General features: G+C 40.5%; 1 protein-coding gene across 1 annotated transcript in view; it reads left to right on the plus strand.

Annotated features, from left to right (window-relative positions):
- Positions 1-15,815, plus strand: part of LOC139453381 (glycine N-acyltransferase-like) — a 52,679-nt gene extending 36,864 nt beyond the window's left edge. Inside the window, exon 5 of the mRNA XM_071235061.1 lies at positions 15,323-15,815. Coding sequence (XP_071091162.1) covers positions 15,323-15,445 — 123 coding nt within the window. The 3' untranslated portion in view covers positions 15,446-15,815. The remainder of the gene's footprint in view (positions 1-15,322) is intronic.
- Positions 15,816-18,581: the final 2,766 nt, after the last annotated feature.

Raw genomic sequence — 18,581 nt, forward strand, 5'->3', positions numbered from 1 at the left:
AAAAAACACTAGAGTGTTCCAAACAAACACGCAAACATCCAAATTGTGCGCATACCATGCACGTTCAAACTCTGAATCAAGACCATAAGTCAAGGACATATCTTCATGATTTTGTATTAAAAGGTGCATCGTTAAATTTCAGAATAAATTTAATTTATTGTACTTTATATCAAGCACAGGTACTTGTTTCCTAAGTATATATACCAGAAAAGTACAATTAAGTACATCTATGTGGAACAAATCCGATATGATATGATAACTGATGCAGTAATGTCTGAGGCCTGATGCAAACGAAGTATTGAGTGGTACTTATGCCAGGCTATTCTGCTACATGACATTGTCTTCTCCCCAGTCGTATGTCTATACCTGATCTATTAAGTGTTAAAACGCATGTGCATATCACATTTCACAAAACAAAGGAACTGAGTCCTATGGCGTAATGATTGAAAGCCCGGACAAGACAACACAGCAAGGTAAACTCTTGAATCTTCAATCAGCAAATCCACTTGACCAATCACACGATCGGGGTAAAGTCTTATCTGTTAGGAAACCCTAGGGATTCTGGGTAAGAATTAGACTTGTGGTGGTCGCAAAAGGCGACCGAATGGATCGGGTGGTCAGACGCGGTGACCTGGTTGGTAGTGTGTCAGCGTACCCCGCCGACCTGGATCGTCGCTCATAATACGAATCACTGGTTTGTGTAATCCAGACGGGGCTATTTGTTTACAGGCCACCCTGATACGACTTGACTACTGCTTGCTGCGGCGTTACGACATGCACTCTCACGGTATGCTCTGTGCATGTACGATTAATTACAGGCTGTCATCGCATGGCGGAAATATTGAGTGTGGCTTAAAACAACACGCACGCACGCGCGCGCGCGCACACACACACACACACACACACACACACAAACACACACGCTTCATAACCACAAATAATCCAAAATATAATATGACTCAGTTGCCAAGCTTGCTTAGAATCACTGACGGTAACACTATACAACAAAGATACTCATTTTTAGTATTTATGCATACTAGTATAGTGCATTTTATGAGATATATATGTGGAAGTTGTCACATTGCTTTGTCTGAGGCAAATGGCATCCTGGTGATGTGTATGTATGATGAAACATCGACTGTAGGGACGGATCTAGCATAGTGTACCATATGACAGGTGCTGTGCTGTGCTGTGCTGTGCTGTGCTGTTCCGTACTGTGCTGTGCTGCGCTGGTTCCTAGTACACAACCATATCCTGTATTGCACTACTCCTTGTGCAATGCCGGGCGTTCAGTGAACGAGTCGGCCTGGAAGCAGTCAGTGGGACAAGCTCCATTACATCGCTGAACACATTCGATACGCGCTCACGGAAAACGTGTGTACACAGAAATCGTGATGATCGTTCATCCAAACAATATCTAACTTTATTATGGATAAATTGGGGCTCCAAGATATGTAGTTATTTCAGTTTGAAGGGTGCCCCCGAGCAATACAACACACAGGACAAGAGGGTGTTCCCACACAATATCTGTATCATGACGTCGTTAATCTTGAAGTTGCAATCTGGAGCTCACCTCGTGTCAAGAGTTCCATATTTCAGGAGTGGTTTAGTGATTTTTTATTTTCTCTCTTTGTCATAAAGTAATTTTTTAATCCTACTCTGGAAATAAGTATTCTAATCCGAACTGAAACTTTATGTAGATGATTCTATGGGTAGTGTAAAAAAAGTATGTTCCCAAGTAGATGGTAATATTTTGTGTGTCCATTCTGCGAAATACAAATACAGGTGAGCTACAGAGCCCTTTGTCTTACTGAAAACTTATGACACGCCTGCATTCGTACAATGGTGTTTTAGAAAACACCGAGCACTTTTTGAACACGTTTGAAGGCATGTTGAAGTTCGTTGATTGTGCTGAAATATTGTGTGTTTACCTACCTAATCCTCGATTATTTAGTCTTATGTTCTTTGGTGACAAATACCAAAGAGTTTCGTTTCGCCAGTGACGTGACACCAATCATATTGCCAATTGCATCACTCGTCACCTCTCGCAAAGTGACCAATTCAAGCCATTCAGGGACAAGCCGGACCCGTGCCCCTATCTAACGGAAAGATTCCATATTGTGAGAACTTCAAACCACAACGGTAGCTATTATTGCGCCCAAGTCCTGTAGTATGACGTAGGCGTCCCAGCAGCACTCGCCTATTGCTGTTGAAAGTAGTGAACCTCACTTATATAAACATATTGTGTTGTGTATTTAACATGCAGTTCAATTAATCTATTCTCAGCCGTTCATCTTGTCTTTGCAAATTTTTATTTATAACAGGAATTTCGAATGGCAATGGCAGTAGGAAGGTAGTTTTCAGTTTATGATTCCCACAATGAATTTATTCGATTTATTCAGTTAAAAATCGCAGTTTTGATTTTGTCTTTCCCTTGCTTGAAACGTCAATTTAAAACTAATGTATTTCTTGACTGAGTTTGTCGTTTCATCGACAGCGTCAACACATATGATAAAAAATTAATATCTCCATAGCCACCATGTCTAGACATGTATAGAAGGACTTCTGATTATATAATATTTAAAATATATTTTAATATTCAAAACAGAACTGCTCCCAAATAACCTCTATGAATGGCATAAGATGCGACTAAATGCTCACAATATCAGTCACTGGTTTGTCTGGTCTAGTCTCGACTATTTAGACTCCCGCGACATATACCTGGCATACTCATGTCAAACAACAATCTTCAATATTTAAACCTCGTTGAAATATAAGTTGTTGGGATTTTTTTTTATAAAAAAAAGAATAATTACAATTATATTAACTAATGTGGGAATTAAACTAACAAACTGAAAACTGCCTTAATATTTATTGTCCTTTTCAATAAATTTAAAATCTCGTTATCGTATTATCGTTCCTGTTTGAACTAATCCTGTTCATAAGTCAATATAAAACCCTTAGAGGTGAAATGGGGCTTGACGTCGCGTTGAAGACTATTCCACTATATTACTGTGTTTGCGTAGCTGCTTGGACTTGTCCGGATTTCGGCCTTCAGGAGAAGGTTAGGAAGGCGTGGATCGTTGCAGTGCCAGTGACCAGACGCAGGACATAGCGGTGAGGGCGGCGGGGTAGCCTAGTGGTTAAAACGCCGAAGACCCGGGTTCGATTCCCGACATGGGTGCAATGTGTTAAGCCCATTTCTGGTGTCACCTGACATGATATTGCTGGAAAATTGCTAAAAGCGGCGTTAAACCATACTCACTCACACAACGATGATGTTTCAGCTACAAGTGGTATAAATTACATTCAGCGAACAGGACTGGTTTATATGTAGATGAAAATCTAGGACTATAGCGGGTTGCAGCTGAGGAACATGCTTACAATTAAATCGGTTACAACGCACTTAATGCCTTAGATGCGGTAACTGGAGTGGATGCGTTTCCGCTCATTGTTCACGTTATACTCTCTTCACCGCATGACCATTCGCATTTTACGCTCTGACAACCGCGGCCATGCATAATATGGATTATTTTCTACGATTGTAATTGGTGCTCTTTTACGTGTTTTGGCGTCTTTGATGTAGCGGGCCTTTTTTTGTAGAGAGGAAGCCATCTTTAATTCATGTATCACTTCACATGTGGACCCGTGAAGATCCGGGGTAGAACAGGTCTTCATCAACTACTGTTTGCTGTATAAGGCGTCTATGCTTGTCGTAACGGGATCGGGTTGTCGGGCTCGCTGACTTGGTTGACGCGTATCATCGTATCCCAATTGCGTAGATCGATGCTCATGATATCAATCACTGAATTGTCAGTTCTAGATTAGAATATATATACAGACCGCCGTCATATAGCTGGAATATTGCTGGGTCTGGCACAAAATAACAAACAAACAAACTTGACATGTGGTATGCTAGTGTTGCTGTAGTATATCAGATACAGGGAGAAAATTATATTCGAGCTTTTAAAATTTTGACATTAGTGTATTATGACAGCTTGATTGTGACACAATGTGATAAATGTTTGTCGTAATATCTACAGAAGAGGCTTGAAGACCAGATTCCTGTCATGTTACTGTACCACTCCACTGCTACAGGTGCATACCGCAATAGTAACAGCAACAAAACACTGACCCTGTAGTCTGACTCCAGTCGGACTCCAGCTCAAGTCTAGACTGATTTGGCAAGTCTAGACTGATTCAGCTCTTGTTTAAGGATTGTTTAGGGCTCCATTTGAATGTTTATATTTTTGTAGATCTATATGATTAAATAAAATTTATATAAGTTTATTGCTGGGACCAAATGTCCGTCTGGTGGCCCAGCTGCAATGCACCATACTAAAGTGTGATCTACCTATGATGAAGTATACCTGAACTCCCTGGGAAAAGCACAAATCTTCATAATGTCAAGACTGAGTGGAATGAACCTGACCTCATTATTGGAACAGCGTGTGTCTACACGTTATAACGGAGCACTTACATCTGAGGAACTAGGAGTTAAAACAGTATGTACGTATTCATACATGTCCGGTTAAGTCGATTTGTAACGTAATGTGTCCGTAAGGTGTGCGCTACATGATATACATGGTACAATGAAACGCCTCATGCCGGAAACATCCGCTGATACGTCCGATTTCAAGCTGGCTGGCTATTTCATCTGCCCAGGAGACGAAGCACCCCGTCGTCAAACCTTTACTAACATTATGTTTCGAAAACACGCCCTTTTACTGTGTGTCAACGGACCGGTTCCCCATGCAGTCAGTAGTTCTTGGGCCTCACGTCAGCTACTAGACACCTGTGACCTAATGCTGTACAGTAGTTCGGGAACAGAGAAGCGACACCCAAATGCAACATGGCGCGAGCATCGCACCAGGAAGGTTGGTTGTGTGGATACACGACTCGCGCTGGTTCATGTAACACATCATGTCGCGTTATAGGCATTACAGCAGTAGATAAGCGGCACTGTTAGCAGACAGGGTCACACACGCGGTTAGATGGGTATGAACTGGTTCTCATAGTGCTGTGCATATATATGAAATCAGGGCTTATCAACGTTTGAATCAGTAATTATATGAATACACTATGAGAAAGTTTTAACATTTTGAAAAAATATCTGACGGATTTACTGTAGAATCCTACAATTTTTTTCTGGCTAGATCTGCTTAAATATCTGATATGATCGCTGAACCTAAGTTTCCAAAGAGGAGAATTAACAGTCAAAAGCAGGGTCTAATAGCATGCTTTCCAAAAAGACAAACCAAAGCATCACTTAAACAATTGCGAGACCATTTTCCCTATTAAATGTCTCCTATAAGATAGCATCAGCAACAATAGCAAATAGAATAAAAAAGTTCTGCCCACAATAATTGACGAGGATCAAAGAGGTTTTATGACAAAACGATACATTGGAGAATGCACTAGATTAATTTATGATATTATGGAAATCCAAGGATTGTTGTTACTTGTAGAGTTTGAAAAGGCGTTCGATTCAGTAGAGTGGGTTTTCATCCAAGAAGCTTTGACGTTTTTTTTAATTTTGGACCTTCAGTTAAGCACTGGATAACAACTTTCTATCTCGCTATATAATCAAGTGTTTTAGTTAACGGTTTTGCTTCAGATTTGTTAAAAAAGTAGCAAGTGAAAATAGACAAGGTGACACTTTATCTCCTTATATATATTCTTGTTATGCCCCGAAATGTTGCCAATAATGCTACACACTAACAAAAAAATAAACGGAGTTAGGGTCGATGAGATAAAATTTCCAATTTCCCAATTCGCAGACGACACTTCTCTCATTTTAGATGGAACTGAAAAATGTCTCCAAAACACCATGACAACTCTTCAACCATATGCGTCTTTTTCGGGCCTTAAAATTAACACTAGCAAAACGCAAGTGTTGTGGATAGGCTCTGAACGCTTCTCTGATAAATCTATGTGCAAAGGTTGGAATTTAGATTGGTCAAGAAAATGTTTTACTCTTCTCGGAATTGTTTACTCACAATTTGGCAGAAATGGCAGAAAGAAATTACGAAGACACATTTAAAACTATAAGTATCATCATCAACATCTGGGTTAGCACATGACCTGACCCCATTGGGTAGAATTAATGTACAAAAAAGTCTTATTTTACCCAAACTAACCCACCTTTTCTCAACCCTACAAAATCCAATTGAAAGATTGAAAAAAGAACTCGAAACACTATGTTTTCATTTTATATGGAAAAATAAACAAGACAAATTCAGTAGAAATATTATAATAAACCTCATGAAGAGGGAGGTATAAGAGTGCCTGATATTAAACATACAATCAATGCTCAAAAGATATCTTGGATTAAACGATTGTTCCATTCACATCCACACTCTTAACTTACCGCTCTTTTGATTAATAAATATAGCTCCAACACAAATTAATTTTCTGCAATAACCCTAATTCTATATTTCGGAAAAGGTTATCAATGATAGGAACTATGCATTCTGGAAAGATGTTCTGTGTGCATGGGGAAGCTTAATAGAAAAAAGGAAATTCTATCAAAGAGGAAAAAGATATATTATCACAACCTTTATGGCAAAATACGAATATAAGAATCGGGAACACTCCGGCATATTATAAACATTTCTCGGGAAAAGATATTGATCTGATTTGATAAACGAGAGTGGAAATTTTCTAGATCTTTTAGACCTAAAAGATATACAGGTCTGTAAACCACATTTTCTCGAATATTCTAGTCTGATCCAAGCAATAAAACAATATCTCAAGCGTAGGAATATACCACCTGTTCGTGTAAACCCACTAACTTGCACAATCGAATAAAGATGTCTTAGCATCCTGGCACTGGAATAGTTTTTTGTGAACTACATTCTTTAAACTATTTGTTTGTATACTCCAAAAATATATGAAATCATAAAAAACCTTTTTGAATCAGTAACAAACTTCACATTTAATGCACTTCTTCACATTTGGCACACCAGAAGCTACTTGTCCTGACCTTATATCCTAAAACGAATACATTATTATTATTGTATACAGATTCACGACAATGAAATGAAATAAATGCATAAAAAATAAAAATAAATAAATATAAATTATTTAAAAATAAATAAAATGGTCTTTTATTAATGCGCTGACTCCACCGATGCATGCGTACAGCGCTATAGCATTGTTACCCAGTTCAATGGATCAGTGTGCACTCGACTTTCATTCTAAGCTCCTTAGGGTGTTTTCAACCAAATCTGCCCAATGATGCTTGTAGGGGTACATTACAATCCCTTCCTACCGGGTACCCATTCACTGCTGGGTGAACAGAGGCACATTTCGAACAAATTCACTTGCCAAAGGAGACACCACACGTAACGTGTTTCAATGTGAGGCAGGACCGAAGCATAAGAACCCCTTTTAGTCTACACGATCGCTAACGTTGCTTAACTTCACCTGATTTGCGAACATGGGCACGCGTGCTCCCTTCCCGTGTATTTGTTAAATATTTTGATGAAAGTCCAATAATACATGAATTGTGGCCATCACTGTGTATAGGTAAGTACACATGTTCTCACCCAGCTGACCCAACACTCGCGGCCAAGATAATGACCTCACCTGGCTACACCTGTCCTTGCGCAACCCTGTGATAACGGAAACTGTGACGTCGACTTGGTATGCTGATATAGATAATACCGCCTTGGTCCTCTTTATATGAAGATGTACATGACTCTGTCTCCTTCCACCTGGTTTGATAATATAGACAATACTCCTTCCTTCCTTGTGGTGTGATGATATACACAATACTCTCCCCGTCCTCCTGATGTGATGATATACACAATACCCTCCCCGTCCTCCTGGTGTGATGATATACACAACAACATCCTCCTGGTGTGATGATATACACAATACTCTCCCCGTCCTCCTGGTGTGATGATATACACAACAACATCCTCCTGGTGTGATGATATACACAACAACATCCTCCTGGTGTGATGATATACACAATACTCTCCCCGTCCTCCTGGTGTGATGATATACACAATACTCTCCCCGTCCTCCTGGTGTGATGATATACACAACACTCTCCCCGTCCTCCTGGTGTGATGATATACACAATACTCTCCCCGTCCTCCTGGTGTGATGATATACACAATACCCTCCCCGTCCTCCTGGTGTGATGATATACGCAATACTCTCCCCGTCGGGCAGTACTTAATGCTCCTTTGTGAGTCCAACAGTACTTAATAAACACATGTGGGTCGAGCAGTACTTCATACTCCTGTGTGAGTCGAACGGCACTAAATGCTCCTTTGTGAGTCCAACAGTACTTAATAAACATATGTGGGTCGGGCAATACTTAATACTCCTGTGTGATTCAAACGGCACTAAATGCTCCTTTGTGAGTCCAACAGTACTTAATAAACACATTTAGGTCGGGCAGTACTTAATACTCCTGTGTGAGTCGAACAGTACTTAATACACATGTGGATCGAACAGTACTTAATACTTCTGTGTTGGTCAAACAGTACTTAAAACTCATGTGTGGATCGAACAGTACTTAATACTTCTGTGTTGGTCAAACAGTACTTTATATACATGTGGATCGAACAGTACTAAATACTTCTGTGTTGGTCAAACAGTACTTTATATACATGTGGATCGAACAGTACTTAGTACTACTGTGTGGGTCGAACAACACTTAATACACATGTGGATCGAACAGTACTTATTACTCCTGTGTTGTTCAAACAGTACTTTAAAATACGTGTCGATCGAACAGTACTTAAAACTACTGTGTGGGTCGAACAGCACTTAATACACATGTGGATCGAACAGTACTTAATACTACTGTGTGGGTCGAACAACACTTAATACACATGTGGATCGAACAGTACTTATTACTCCTGTGTTGTTCAAACAGTACTTTAAAATACGTGTCGATTGAACAGTACTTAAAACTACTGTGTTTGTCGAACAGCACTTAATACACATGTGGATCGAACAGTAATTAATACTTCTGTGTTGGTCAAACAGTACTTTAAATACATGTGGATCGAACAATACTTAATACTTCTGTGTTGTTCAAACATTACTTTATATACATGTGGATCGAACAGTACTTAATACTACTGTGTTGGTCGAACAGCACTTAATATGTTTGTGTTGGTCGAACAGTACTTTATATACATGTGGATCGAACAGTGCTTAATACTACTGTGCGAGTCGAACATTACTTAATGCTCCTTTGTAAGTCAAACAGTACTTAATAAACACATGTGGGTCGGGCAGTACTTAATACTCCTGTGTGTATCGAACTGTTGCACACGTGTGAGTGGAACAGAAATAAATATTTCTGTGTTTTGCTCGAACAGTACTTAATGCACTTGTGTGGGTCGAGTAGTGCTTAGTAAGCCTGTATCGGTCATGCAGTACTTACGCGCTTGTGTGAGTCGAGCAGTGCCTCGTATGCCTGTGTGGGTCGAGCAGTACTTCCTATGCCTTTCTGGGTTGAGCATTACTCAGTATGCCTGTGTGGGTTGAGCATCACTTCGTATGCCTGTGTGGGTCGAGCAGTATCTGGTATGCCTGTGTGCGTCAAGCAGTACGTCGTATGCCTGTGTGGGTCGAGCAGTACTTCGTATGCCTGTGTGGGTCGAGCACTATCTGGTATGCCTGTGTGGGTTGAGCAGTACTTTGTATGCCTATGTGGGTCGAGCAGTACTTCGTATGCCTGTGTGGGTCGAGCACTATCTGGTATGCCTGTGTGGGTCGAGCAGTACTTCGTATGCCTGTGTGGGTCAAGCAGTACTGCGTATGCCCGTGTGGGTCAACAGTATCTGGTATGCCTGTGTGGGTCGAGCAGTACTTCCTATGCCTTTCTGGGTTGAACATTACTTAGTATGCCTGTGTGGGTTGAGCAGCACTTCGTATGCCTGTGTGGGTCGAGCAGTACCTGGTATGTCTTTGTGGGTCGAGCAGTACTTAGTATGCCTGTGTGAGTCGAGCAGTACTTCCAATGCCTTTCTGGATCGAGCAGTATCTGGTATGCCTGTGTGGGTCGAACAGTACTTCGAATGCCTGTGTGGGTAGAGCAGTACCTACTATCCCTGTGTAAGTCGAGCAGTATCTGGTGTCCCTGTTTTGGTCGAGCAGTACTTCCTATGCCCCTGTGGGTTGAGCAGTACCTGTATGTCCGTGTGGATCGAGCAGTACTTTGTATGCCTATGTGGGTCGAGCAGTACTTCGTATGCTTGTGTGGGTCGAGCAGTATCTGATATCCCTGTGTGGGTCGAGCAGTACTTCGTATCCCTGTGTGGGTCGAACAGTACCTGGTATCCCTGTTTTGGACGAGCAGTACTTCCTATGCCTTTATGGGCTGAGCAGTACTTCGTATGCCTGTGTGGATCGAGCAGTACTTCGTATGCCTTTATGGGCTGAGCAGTATCTGATATCCCTGTGTGGGTCGAGCAGTACTTCGTATGCCTGTGTGGGTCGAGCAGTATCTGGTAGTACTTCGTATTCCTTTATGGGTCGAGCACTACTTCGAATGCATGTGTGGGTCAAGCAGTACTTTGTGTGTCGAGCAGTACTTCGTATTCCTGTGTGAGTCGAGGAGTATCTGATATGCCTGTATGGGTCGAGCAGTACTTCGAATGTCCGTATGGGCCGAGCAGTATCTGGTATGCCTGTGTGGGTTGAGCAGTACCTGGTATACCTGTGTGGGTTGAGCAGTACCTGGTATGTCTGTGTGGGTCGAGCAGTACTTCGAATGTCCGTATGGGTCGCGCAGTATCTGGTATGCCTGTGTGGGTCGAGTAGTACTTTGTATGCCTGTGTGGGTCGAACAGTATCTGGTATACCTGTATCGGTCGAGCAGTACTTCGTATGCCTGTGTAGGTTGAGCAGTACCTGTATGTCCGTATGGGTCGAGCAGTACTTAGTATGACTGTGTGGGTCGAGCAGTAATTTGTATGCCTGTGTGGGTCGAGCAGTTTCTGGTATGCCTGTGCGGGTCGAGCAGTACTTAGTATGCCTGTTTGGGTCGAGCAGTACCTGGTATCCCTGTGTGGGTCGAGCAGTACTTCGAATGCCTGTGTTGGTCGAGCAGTACTTAGTATGCCTGTGTGGGTTGAGCAGTACTTAGTATTACTGCATAAAAAATGTCTGCAGACAAAATTGGATGATTTTTTTCTTCAAATATTTCCTTGACTGAATTGTCAATTTATTAACAAAATTGCAACTGTACCTGACTTTTACCCGAATGGACTTGATACCCACATGCAAAATATTAGAAATTATTGTAAATGCTCTTTTACTGTACTGTTAGAATGATTTATTGTTGATTTTTTTCAGTTATTTCATAGCATAGTTACTAATAACTTTCAAAGAGAACATGATATCAGATCAATATTACAGGATTCAGTCACATACAGCAATACAATTAACCCACATAGATAACAAACGCATGATGCATAAATTTAAATTTATTTTCAATTTGGGGTTTATTGACATCAGTGTAATAATAATTTGCAGTAGGAATGCACTATATTACTGATAAATAACAATACAATTTTCAGAGGATACGAATTGCAAATATTTCTCAGAGTGTATATTGGGTACATATTTTAGAAAATTTTAAATGTTATCTTAAAAATTAAATTACAAATGTTTTACCCAGGGGAGATAACTTTCATCAGCATATAACTTTTTCACGTTTTTCTCACGTTTTCCCTATCATCCATGATGAAGAAATGGTAAGCAACAAAAGCAAATGTATGGACCCAATTTACCAATGCATTGCAAAACAGAGCAGGACAAACATTCCTGCGTCAACATAATCAATGTTTTGCAATACAAAATATTTGAGGGTCTCTTAGTGTACATATCAGTTATGACTACAGTTCTAGGGTACAACAATCGGAAGTCTTCAGGCATATTTCCTAGAACAACATCAGCAGGAGGCCATATGTTGATGCTACCCAAAACAAAATAGAGATAATTGCACTTGTGGTAGAGACACAACAATTGATCCTGACAGATAAATCTATTTCACTTGAACCCAGCTTAATTCCGACAAGACACATGGATATAACATAACAATTATGCATCAATATTACTTCTTAAGCACAGAAATAACACTAATTATGTCTCTGGCATTACAACTAAGGTGCATGGCATATAGGCTAAACATCACTTGGTATTTTGGATAATATCCAACAAATCTATATATCTAAATGTACTATAGGATATAAAAACCTGTTGTATATTTTGTATTCATTAACATCTACTTAAGAACCATTTCAAATGGCAAAATTAATTTAATATGATTGTCATTCTTTCTGTATCTGAGATGGTGACTGTGGTGGGTTTCTTGTGGGAGATTCCTCAGTTGGTGAAATTAAGTTAATATATGTCCTTCCAGTCATTAAAATATTTTTTTTTATGATAACATGCTAGTTTTAACGATTTATCTGGGATATTCTAGTTATTTTACTGTCCATTGATGACAGTATTTTTATTAATTGATAATATATAATAACTTCTCGTCACGATATGGCTGAAATATTGCCGATGTGACGTAAAATTTAACTCACTCACTCACTTATATTTATCTAAGGCCTAAATGTCTATTAGCTACTGGACCCACCTAGTACGTACACGTACTCTTGGCCTAGCACAGACAGGATGTTTCCACCTACGCAGACAGGCCTACACATTACACAGGCCAGACTACCTTCATATAATCGACAAAACCGGAATTTCTCTACGTATTTCCGTCAACCACTGCCTTATTTCTTACTGGCTTATCCTTGGGAATGCGGGGGAAAGACTGTAAAATCCCCACGCGCATCGCATCTATACAGGCAAACAGCAGTAATCTTTCCTTTTCGAGGTCGCCAGGTGATTGCCTACGTTAGCCTCGGTTTCGATTTAACCTCGAGGTCATGCATATTGGCTAAAAAATAGAGGATATTATATGAGTGTTCATGTCATAGTATGTTTACGACACGGGTGTTCTAAGATGTTCTATTTATTACCGAAGAAGATGCCTACATACAGAGACGAAATTTAGTGTTTACGTTATAGGACACTAAGTCGCAACAGCAGCAGAACCACAATTTGTCGAGTGACTTCAGCTATGACGTCGTTTCTAGTGTGACGTCATTCCGACCTCACGTCACAATAAGTTAAGAAAGACATTAACAATGCCGTCCGGATGACGGACACAATACACTGCTGTCTCGTGACATCATATGACATTTGGGCACATATTGAGAATCTCACCCTAGTGTCTTTTGATATCAAATATATCAACACGAGTTGATAAAAGTTTTTTTCCCACTTTTATCAACGAGTGTTGATATATTTGCTACCAAAATACGCTAGGGTGAGATCATATTTATCTTCCACCATCATTCTTCAACGTCATGGTTACCAATAACGTCACAATGGTCTGCAAACCATTGTGATGCAATTTCATTGCAGCAATATTTTTCAATGTAGATATGTTTGCCTTCGTAGGTAATAATGGTCTATATTTTACTAAGCGTCAAGAGTTTATGCATGATGTTTCACGAGCAGAAATGCAGGTGTATCAACCTCGTGGTTTACTCGTGTTATGACTGTACTGCAGCGTCATGTTTGGGTTATGCATTGGTTCATTGCTGCGTGTTGAGGATTCCAACATTAATTAATTTAGTATCAAATAACATCATTATCATGCTTCACATATGGTTAATGTGATATTGCCTTTCATATGTATTTAGATCTCAGCTATGCGTTTCCTTGTCCTGCAGTAAATGCATCCCTTGATAAGAAATAGCTTGAAGGGTCGATGCCAAACTTATATCTCTCATTTGACTTCACGTCGGGGATAATAACGTATAAATAATGAGTACAGCTTCATGTTTGGGTGCAGGTGGTAGTCATATTGACTCAGACATATTACGAACGTTTCTTTTACTATTCATATGGGAGATAACTCTTACATGACTGTGTGCGTTGCGTCGATTGTGTGGATGTCAACATATCCCATCCTTTGTGCCACGTGTGAGGATTTCGGTTGGGACCAATAGCCCCTGTTCCTCTCCAGAGCCCACTAATGAGGCTCAGGTGGTTACAATGGATGGCTGATGACGTGACATCGTACTTCGATGGCGTTTTGTGATGTCCACGACTGGTTTGCTTGGCAAACGCACAATTATTGACCACTGTTATATAGCTAGAATTGTGCAATGTGGGGTGTGAAACACCATTTAATCACTCTTTTATTTCTTGCATAGTCTCTTTTTACATCTTGAAAACAAATACCAAAACGAATTATTAGAACAAGTCATGTCCAATGGCACTGGTATATCTACATATATACTCCATAATTACGTTTATTTATTCGGAATAGGAAACAAAGGGAAGCGGTTATGATGGTACAAAGCGATTACACGTTTAGAAGCGTCCTGTGAAGGTTCCGGAGAAGAACAGGTCTTCCCCAACCCATGCATCGTAAGAGGCGACTGTCGGGATCGGGTAGTCAGGCTCACTTGGTTGATGCATCGTGCAGTCACCTAGATCGATTCCCATGACGACAATCACAGGATTTGGTGGTCCAAATTCGATCATCTACAAATCGCCGTCACATTGCTGGAATAGTGCAGTGTTAAACAACAAACAAACAAACAAAACGTTCAGAAAGGGAAAGAAATGGCTGAGATTCAAGGAATTATAAGGAGTATAAGAATTCATTTATTTCCCTCGATCTCGCTCGCGAAATACAACAACTCTGACACTCGTTTCGCAAAATCAGTATGACACATATGTTCGTGTAATAATCTCTATATATGGATGGATAAGAGTGTAGTAAACAGATCCTATAAACGTATATCAATGCATGTATATCAATGCTTCTATCAACTTACACTCTATAAAATTGAGTGTATAAAAAATTGGATATATGTTATTGGAAAAAGTTGGTGGCCTGATATTCGACAAACGGTGGGTCAAAACGCAGCCATTGTCGGTTTGCAGTGTTTTAAACGGCTTTGTTTTCACACTTGTTCAAAAATGACAAGGAGGAAAACAGTAAAGCAAAATGCACCTGAAAATTATGGCATTCGTAACTCGTGGTAGTGGCTATAAAAAGGCAAGCATGAGTCAATAATTTGTCATTCAATTGTCAGCATTTTTCAAGTTCGAAAATGCTGAGACTCAGCGCTACCGATCGAAACATGGCCATTGGACGTATCCAAAGAGGGGAATCGCAGTCTTCTGCTGCACGCCACTTTGAACAACGTCCACAACAGCACCAATTGCCGCCCTTGTGACCGATACACACAGTTCAATTCCATTGCAGACTGTCCGAGAACCGGCCAACCAAGAGTTACCACCCCTGCACAGGATCGCTACATTCGACTGTTCCATCTACGTCATAGAAATGCCACAGCTACGGATACTGCAGGACGCATCCCTGATTTGAGGAGGATATCGGACCAGACTGTCAGGAACCATCTTCGCGAGACTGGAAGCGGACGTCTTGCCCTGTCCGTCGAGATCACCAGATCTCAACCCAATCGAACACTTCTGGGATGAACTCGATCGACGTGCACGTCAACGTCAGAACACGCCGCAGACACTCCCACAACTAGCCAAAGCGTTACACGCAGAATGGCGCAGAATTCCGCAGGACAGAATTCATAACTTATCCAGACAGATCCCAGGAGAAGCAGAGCCGTGATTGCTACCCGGGGCGGTCACACGAGATACTGAGATCAGCGCAATCTTGTGACCTTATGTGACATGACAATGAACAGTTGTCAATGCCTTTTGTACAACGACATTATGTGACTATCGAGCTCCAAAATTTCATATTTGTATCTATGAAAATAAATTAAATACATTGACTTAACTAGATACAATCAATTTATAAAAAATCTCCATGTGCGTTTCTTTTTTTGAACAGTGTAAATGGGTTGTACTTAAGACACGGGCTGCCTAGTTAATTTTCTGAGACTCAGTTATCAAGAGGTATATGTACAATTTTCATATGAGTCTAGACGGACATTCCCCTGAGCTACTAACCACTGTCTAACGATGACAGCCACTTATAGCAAACACGCATGACATGATTAAAATCTGAATGTGAAACCAGATATGTTCACAATATTGGTTATTAATCATGTGACAAAAGCTTGACACACATCCTTGTTAAAGCGGAAATTGTACTGAGTGATTTGGAGTCACCGTTACAGGTTTTTGGGTAACAGACGGACGCCTACATTTCGAACGTTGAAAACAACAATAATGCATTTTTTAAAATCTTATAAATCACGCTGAAAGGTCGATTGAATCCTAATTTTATTCCCGAGGGAATTGATAAACGCATCAGCGGATTTAATTTCGCGGTAGTGTGGGTGGTGCGGGGGGTATGGTCCTGTCCGGGTGTTATCTCACCTTACATTAAACTACTTGCTTCTGATTGGTTAAGGTGGGTGCAATTATTATCCATGCAGCTGTGAAATCAATCGGAACACATCCTGGTAACATGCAAATATCGAATAAGTATCTTTGAGTTGAAATGAACCGATGTTTATCTGAATTCATTGGGTAAGGGGAAGTAACTCATTTCGTTTGCGTCGTCTGCTACGAGTTTTTCGAACTCGATTATTCTGCGGACAAAATTATATTCCGGACATGTATGAATAAATGCCGGTGGGATAAATTCGTTGTCAGCGGCTCCCGCGGGGCATGTGGTGTGATGTACCCTGTGTGTGAGCCTGTGTACCTCTCGCCCGACACCACACTATAACTATATGCCCCTCTCGCCCGACACCACACTATAACTATATGCCCCTCGAGATCGCTTGATAGGTTGTGTTACTTTTGGATCCAACACATTTTCTTCAATAAACATTGAATGACAACGTTGTAAGTTCTAGAATACCGTAGAACTTAATAATACAGTTGATGTCAGAGGGGAACATGCACACAAACTCATCCGTGTCTTGCCAGTCCCATTCACCAGTATTGTTTCTGATGTGACTATAACATTGCTGTTGATTCAGATGTGTCAATCCATTCATCCTTGTACGATTGTTACAACCTGCCGGTCAGTCAACAACTTAGCCATTGTGCAGTCTGGCACGTGCATGTATTTTAGGAGATTCGGGGTGCAGCGTGTTCGATGCTTGACAGACATGTTTAGTAAACAACAGGTGTATGTTATGTCTACAGCAGCAAGTGACAACATCTTTACAAGAGGATGTTTTTACCTTTATTGCACCATAATAAACATATTTATTATGAGATTTTTGTACTAATATTTACATGTATCTGTTTATGGCGTATGTGAAATCAATGGTAAAAACAAAATATTTTCTGTGAAATGGACAACCGGTGTTATTACTATATTTTCCAATTCGTTCCTTCCACTCACAACATGTTGTTCCTCACGCGTAAGTAAATCTGACTTCACACAAATATGTTTATTGCCTGTTAAATAGGATATCTAACAAAAATGGTTATTCGGTAATGTTCAAAACCAGCATGGGAAACAGTGGCTTCTTTTCACATGCTGAGATCCTCGATAAACTCAAAGATTGCAATTTATAGTACACAGTATGGGCAACTGCTCGAATGAAGACAACTTGATTTGTTTTTTTCACGGAATCGCATTATCCTTTGTGGAGCGACCAGATATAGATCTAGATTCAGCAGCCATTCAATTAGTTCCGAAAATATGTCGCAAAATATACGTTGTTTGTACGAGCATTGCCGCATCTGAGAAGACACAGAGATCCTACACGTTATTTTTGCCTGATGCTTTCTACGTCAGGAGCGCTTTGTCAGCAGAATGAGCCCAAACATAGCCCTGAATACAAAAGCGAAAAAAAGTCATGTCACCGTTCGTTGACTACGTCACCTGCACACAAAGGCCTATTAGCATAAGAGCATATTTTGTGACGTTTTACTACCGACAGCAAAAGCGTGTGACGTCATGCTGACATCTGTCGCTTGTGATCGATAGCGATTTCAAAGACACGGGAAGGGAGGGAATTCTGTATGTAACCTAAATATCGATCTGGTTCCTCGATACAATGGCAGTGACTCAGTACAAGCACAAGACTTCTTCTGCCCGATAGTCATCATTGGTTAAGGCCGACACGTATAGGGGCTTGTAGTGCTTTGTATGCTCTGTACAATTGGAGGAATTGTTGGAGGCCATATTTGTTTTGATGGAAAAATGAGGTAAACATGGGTGTAGCTTATATTGAAACAGTTGTGAGTATAAAGAGAAGACATCTGGGAATGAGATGTCATAAACTGTAATGTTATGTGTAGTGTGACATCTGAACAATGGACGACGTCACCTACGACGAGGAATGACAGGCGATATCCATACACGAGGTAGTGACGTAATTGACACGTTTATAGAAACCGTGGGTCCATGGCTTGATATTGATGTGATGATATACATGCGCACACCAATATTGCAATATTTCATATCAACATCCAACTACTCATAAATGGGTCAATTTTAACCGAATCAGCCTACTGTAATACGAAGACATACATAGCCGACGTCAATGTTAGTGTTTAGGTATAGGGTAAGAATA

Source organism: Haliotis cracherodii, unplaced genomic scaffold (genome assembly GCF_022045235.1).
Source record: "Haliotis cracherodii isolate W230 unplaced genomic scaffold, xgHalCrac1.p SCAF_9, whole genome shotgun sequence".
In the NCBI taxonomy this organism is placed as follows: domain Eukaryota; kingdom Metazoa; phylum Mollusca; class Gastropoda; order Lepetellida; family Haliotidae; genus Haliotis; species Haliotis cracherodii.